A 6,000-nucleotide genomic window follows, 5' to 3' on the forward strand; every position below is an offset into this window, starting at 1 on the left:
GGGGAAGAGGGGGAATGCTGAACAGCAATATTAGAGAGATTTAGTTTAGTGCACGCATCACCCGAGAGAGAGCACGGCTGTGCATGCGCTGTACGTCAGAGAGATGTGTGTGTTTGCGCACGCAAGGGATGCGTACACTAGATCTCGGCTCTTACGTTGTGCATGCTACAGCTGTTGGGTATGTTAGTAATGGCTCTCGCGAGATCTCCCCCTGGTGAGAGCACGGAAACCAAGATTGCTGCGACCAACAGCAGCACAATCAGCAGTGCGGTCATGGCTGCAAGTAAATCCCATGCGCATTTTACGATTGCCCTCGATTTGGAGCCACTTGCTTACGTGAGGAGCTTAAATTCGTTCGCGGGCCCCATGCAATGGACAGTTATCGCTGTGAAAATACAGGAGCTGACGGGGATGTCTTTCAATGCCCGTAATGTCCGCAGTTTCATGTCTCATGTCCTGACTCGTGTCAACTATGGTTGGCTATTGTAGTTTATTGTTTAGTCTCTAGGTGGTGCCAAGCAGCACTGGAAGACGAAGGTGTTGACGCTTAGGCGCAGTCCATGTTTCTGTTGTCGTGTATTCTAAACTAAAACTCTAGGAAGCAGCCTCAGTTGTAACGTACGTAGCGCGCTAATCATTGCGCACGTACTGCCTTGCGCACGCTTTACTAAAATTCTGTTGTGCCCTTGACGGGGGCACTGATTCGGTGCCGAGCGCAAGTGCAGAGCGGATGGCAAGTGGCTAGAGCAGAGGCTTCTTCAGCACCTAGGCCGCCTTTCACTCTGCATGCCCACGACACAGCCCTTTTTTTTTACTTCTCCTGCTGCGCTCCTTGATAGTTTGCTCGGCATGTCCCCCTCCTTCGTAATGCCTTGATTGCTCTCTCCTCGGCTAATGTACCTCGGTTGAAGAAAGCACAAGGGGGGGAAGGGAAGGGAGGCTTCGCATACATGTAGTTTGGTAGAAGGATAAATGGTAGTAAAAAAAATACCGCATTACAGCTGGTGCTGTAATATAAGCAGTTACATCATAAGAGTAAGAGTTGTACATGCACATAATGTTACTGAATTCTGCTTATTCATGCTTCACTTAGTTCTGCGGCTCCAAACACTTTTTTATGCTAGAAAATGTGTGTTTGGTTGCTACAAAAGCCTTTTTTTTTCTCGTTATAAAATTTACTTTTGCCTGCTCCAAAAACCTGCATCAAAATGGCTTCTGCCAATCACGTCACTGAAATAGCATCAACCACAGACTTAAAAAGCTAACAGTGAAACTATTCATTCGGCATCCATCCCTGGCCTTTCTTCTTTTTTTCTCTCTTTTTGTCCACACACCACGGTGCTTACTATGAGGCGTGACATTCCCACAGTAATTCTGGAAAAGCTTTTGTGGTGCTCATGCAACTTTGCCGGTATGGGGACTGAGAAAATGATCTCGTGTACGAGAGTTTTTAGTTTGGAATTAGTTTTGCACGAAATCCAACTAACATATCTTGGTAAATTTTGAATTCCAAGGTTATCAACTAGCCATCAATTTTCTTGAAAAGCATTAAAAAATTCTTTGAAAGCGTTCGGGGTGCTCTTGCACCTTTGCTGGAATGTGAAGTGGGGAATACACATGGAGTTGGAAAATCATGTTGGGAATGAGTTTCTAGTTGAAAAATGATTTTGTGAGGAAGCCAACTAACAAGTTTTTGGAAATTGTCAATTCCAAGTTTTGTTATAACTTGCTGTAGAATTAGGACATTTACTGTTGGCGTGTGAGCTGTTTCTTTCACTGGGTAGCAAGGAAGGAAAGAACATTCCACATGATTGTATTAACATTCCTCAGCCCATTGATGAGATAGTATACCCAGATTTACAAGGTTTGTTGAACTTCTCATGGAATCACTATGCCACTGACTTTTTCTAGTAAAATAAGATGTGCAGGACTAGTGGGAGTTGCCGCAGATGAAGCATTTCAATCACTCGTACAACTTTTCTTGTTGTTACCACTACCTGCACTTTTTGCCTGAGATATGAGACCAAAATTTATGCTGATGCAAATTGTATTGGCCTCTCTGTTGTTCTGCTCCTAAGAAGAAGATGAACTTTAGAGGGGTCCTGAAACACTTTTTTTAAGGAACCATGAAATGAATTTACTTGAAGAGCTTATTGCCTCACGAATTCAACGCCGCAAAAATTTTAAGAATCGGTCTAGTGCGAGTGGAGTTACGAAAATTTGTCGCATGCTGCAATTGCAAAATTGCATTCTCTCTTCTCTCGTCCCGACGAAAGCACTGGACGCTAAGCAGGGTGGGATGGCAGGGGCAGAAAAGGAAACCAAAAAACCATCACGTGCGCTTGGTGACCTTAGGCACTTTTTCTTCCTTTTTTTTTTCCTTCGAATGCGCGGCTGTTTTAGTGTCATCGCGCGCACTCACGTGGACAAGTCACAGCCTTCCACGGCGATCTCGTTAACGACCGAGCGCGCCATGAGATTGCTGATAGATGGGCGTTCTACAAGTGAATTTTGAGCGTCTTCCGTCATTTGTCGAGAGAAGAGAAAGCAATTTTTAGCTGACTTTCATAATTTATTGTGAATTCCAGGCCACTTACTGTGCTGTAATATTTGGCTCACGCTTTGTCGGGAGCCTCTACTACCGATTGGCAGCGTTTTCTGACCACACTCAAAAAGTGTTGCAGGGCCCCTTTACAGGGCTACACTAGCCAGTGACTATTTTAAGAAGCAAATTATGTTGCCATAGAAAGGGAAAAAGATGAACTTAAAGGAGTCATTCTGCACAAACTGTTCTAACAGGGTGTTTTGCCATCACAGATTTTTTTTTCCAATGAAATATATAATTTGTTCTTAAGGAAAGGCCTTTCTCAAACTATTTTAAGCAAAAGATTTATTTCGGCTTTTAGGGCATAATAAATTTTCCACATTCGCAACAAACTGTGAAAGCAAAAAAAAAAATGTCATAAACATTCTGCTGTGTTCTTTCCTATCACAGCACTTGCTTTAATATACAAATATGGGGACATCCTTTTTTTTCTGCCACCTAATTCCAACAGTACAGCTTTATTTTTATTTGTGTGATTTGCTAGGTGCCCCTTAAAAAGAATGGTAAGGTATGAGCACCCAGTGAAGTCATTTAAATGCCTGGACCTTCTGTCAACCTTAGATTCTATTAAAATTGGAAGATAGATCTCTGGTAAACAATTCTTAAACTGTAAAATATGTTAGTAGGGCATTGCAGGGGCAATACAGTAAACTTAAGGTGCGACAAGCGTGTTGGTGGAACAAGAGCTATCTCGACATCGGGCTCATCAAAGCTTTCTGGTAGCCACTGGTTCTGTTGGCTGCATTGGGTGATTTTTTAAGAGACATGATTTAGTGCATGTGCACACACCTGCTTGCACTATGTAGGGATATACAGTAGACTAGTGATAATTCAAACTCTGATAATTCATACTTTTGGTTAATTCAAACGAAGTTCTATTTTTTGGTTGGCCTTCTACTTTTTCAGTGTATTTAAAAGCCTCTTAATTCAAACTCTATCATTTGGTTAATTGATACTTTTTGTAGGTCCATACCCAGAAAATATATGCTGCTTTCTCTCTACTATTTAAAAATTTGTGTGCTTACATAATCCTAACAGTTTAAAAATGAAAAATAAGCACCTGATGCCTTTGAGGCAAAAGGCTTTGCAAGTAAAGAAATGTTTGAAACGAAGCACACACATGGTAAACCGTGATGCTTCTCAATTGGTATAGAGCTTTGTGCTGAAGGCATATATCTATAGCAAAGAAGCAGTTCACAATTTCTTTAAAAGGTCTGATCAGCAGTAAGTGGCCAATAAACTTTTGGACCTTACACCTCTGCTTTCTGTTTATAGCATGCAGTTAATGTTTAAAAATACTTAAAAAATTTTTAAATGTGATAAAATCAATGCCTAATCACAACGCGTGGTGTCACCTCAACCAGAGTCATCTATCTGAGAACTTCTGATAATTCAAACTTCTTGATGATTCAAACGAAATTCAGAGGTCTTTTTAAGTTTGAATTAACGAAAGTCGACTGAATATGCCTTTAGACAGTACACTGGTCGACAAATAACTGCTTACGATTTGCGTACTAAAATGCAAAATTATTTGTTTCCAGGGGCCAAACAGTAGGTTGGTTATTTGCTACAGTTTGTTCACAATGGAGTGTTGCATGAATAAAAAAATGCAGTATGCAGGACTCAAGGAAAAAGTTTAATAGGCCTACATATTGATGCATGCCAAACAGCCAGGCTAACCTCATGCAGCTCACAGCCGTTATGACTGTGCTGACTGAGTGCAGCCTTCAACACCAACTGAGATAGGGTGCCTTCATGCATATCTGTTCAGACACCCTATGAGACAACTGCAGTAGGACTTTTATGTAGCAGCTTGGAATTTCCGTAGTTCTGGCTTCTCATCATGGCATTGACTCTGGCCCCTAACTCAACCCACTGTCCCTAATCTAATTCAATATACGTGTTCCCAATCACGTGTCCACTTTTTAACAAATTCCATTGTGCATATATTTTGGTATTCTAGCGATTAAATGCGAATCTTTCTTTACAATGCCTTATTAACTGAACAGAAAACAGAGTCCAGACATGATCTTTTTTTTAATAGACGCCACTATGATTGAGTAAAATGCATGTTGTTTAAAATGTCAGTATGCATAGCTCATAATCTCGTTATTTTTTTACATGCAATGCAGGGACAGCAGGCCTATGCTCCCCGCCGATGGCGGCAGCGTATCGCGCAGGATCCTGAGCACAAGGGTGCATTCTCCAACTGGCGGGTCGCCATTTATGCTAGTGCCTCCAAGGAAGCAGCCTATGTGAACATACTCACTGCTGGTGGGGCCACCATTGTGCCAGCGACGGTAGTGTGTGCCAGCCTTGAAGCTGGAGAAATCACACATGCTCTCTTTGATACTGGAATGGCAAAAGGTGTGCCGCTGGACTTGCTCATCAAATCTGGGACTTTGTGTCTTAAAGCTGAGTATATGGCCATATTCCTGATTGATGATCCTGTTCCTCCAGCGCAGAAGTTTTATATCCCTGAGGTGATCAAGCTTCTGGACATCTCGGATAGCAACGATTCAGTTGCATCCACTAGCAAAAGAACAGCAGCCGGCATCTCAAGTCATAGTAACCTGGCCTTGGGAGCAAAACGGAAGAGGCAGTGATTAGACCAACAGTGTTCTAGCCAAACAGGGGGACATTGTAACGGAGTCTATTGCATTTATGTGCATAATATGACTACTAGTGCACAGAGGTTACTGTTCTACTGTGCATCCATTCCTCTACTAACAGTGTTGCCATTCTTCTACTAACAGCAGTGTGGTTAAAGTGTACTTTTGTAGATTAAACCATACTGGTACTAAAAGTACCTGTGAGCACTCGCATTGTATAGTCTTGCACAGATTTTATGCTCATGTTTTTACCTTATGTACATGACATTGTTTATCATATTCAAATGTGTAAACCTGACTGTCTTCCGAGGCTGAGAAAAGCCAACCAGAGCACAGCACCACCCCTGACCCTCAGTCCTCCTTCCCCTCTTTCCCGCAGAAAAGTTTTGTTTATGCTTGGCATCATCTATTATTTTTATGTTTATTGTATTTTTATTCTTATGCGGCATATCCAGCTCGTTTTCATTTTCGTATGGTTAAATAAACACTCAGCGATTGCTTCACTGACTCTGCATTGTCAGGCTTGGCAATGCTGAACAAAACTTGTGATTAATCAGCGATGCCAGCCTGGCACTTTCCAGAATTTTATGATAGTTGATTACAGTATTACCTAAAGGTATATCTGGTGTTTTGGCTAGAGTTTTGCTGTTATGTGGATTACTGGGATGATGGTGTAGCAGTACAGAACGAGAAAGCTGTGTACCCACCAATTGCTCACATCACTGCGCACTTTTCATTTTTTTGTCAAGGCAGCACAAGATTGTATATCATCAACTTCAAAGC

At 41.8% G+C, this 6,000-nt stretch overlaps 1 protein-coding gene across 3 annotated transcripts in view; it reads left to right on the forward strand.

The window, feature by feature from the left end:
* Positions 1 to 5,716, forward strand: part of mus101 (mutagen-sensitive 101) — a 67,772-nt gene extending 62,056 nt beyond the window's left edge. For all 3 annotated transcript variants that reach the window (XM_075884785.1, XM_075884784.1, XM_075884786.1), the window contains exon 5: positions 4,738 to 5,716. In XM_075884785.1, coding sequence (XP_075740900.1) covers positions 4,738 to 5,211 — 474 coding nt within the window. In that variant the 3' untranslated portion in view covers positions 5,212 to 5,716. The remainder of the gene's footprint in view (positions 1 to 4,737) is intronic.
* The last annotated feature ends 284 nt before the right edge of the window (positions 5,717 to 6,000 follow it).

The sequence above is a fragment of the Rhipicephalus microplus genome, unplaced genomic scaffold (genome assembly GCF_043290135.1).
Source record: "Rhipicephalus microplus isolate Deutch F79 unplaced genomic scaffold, USDA_Rmic scaffold_48, whole genome shotgun sequence".
In the NCBI taxonomy this organism is placed as follows: Eukaryota; Metazoa; Arthropoda; class Arachnida; order Ixodida; family Ixodidae; genus Rhipicephalus; species Rhipicephalus microplus.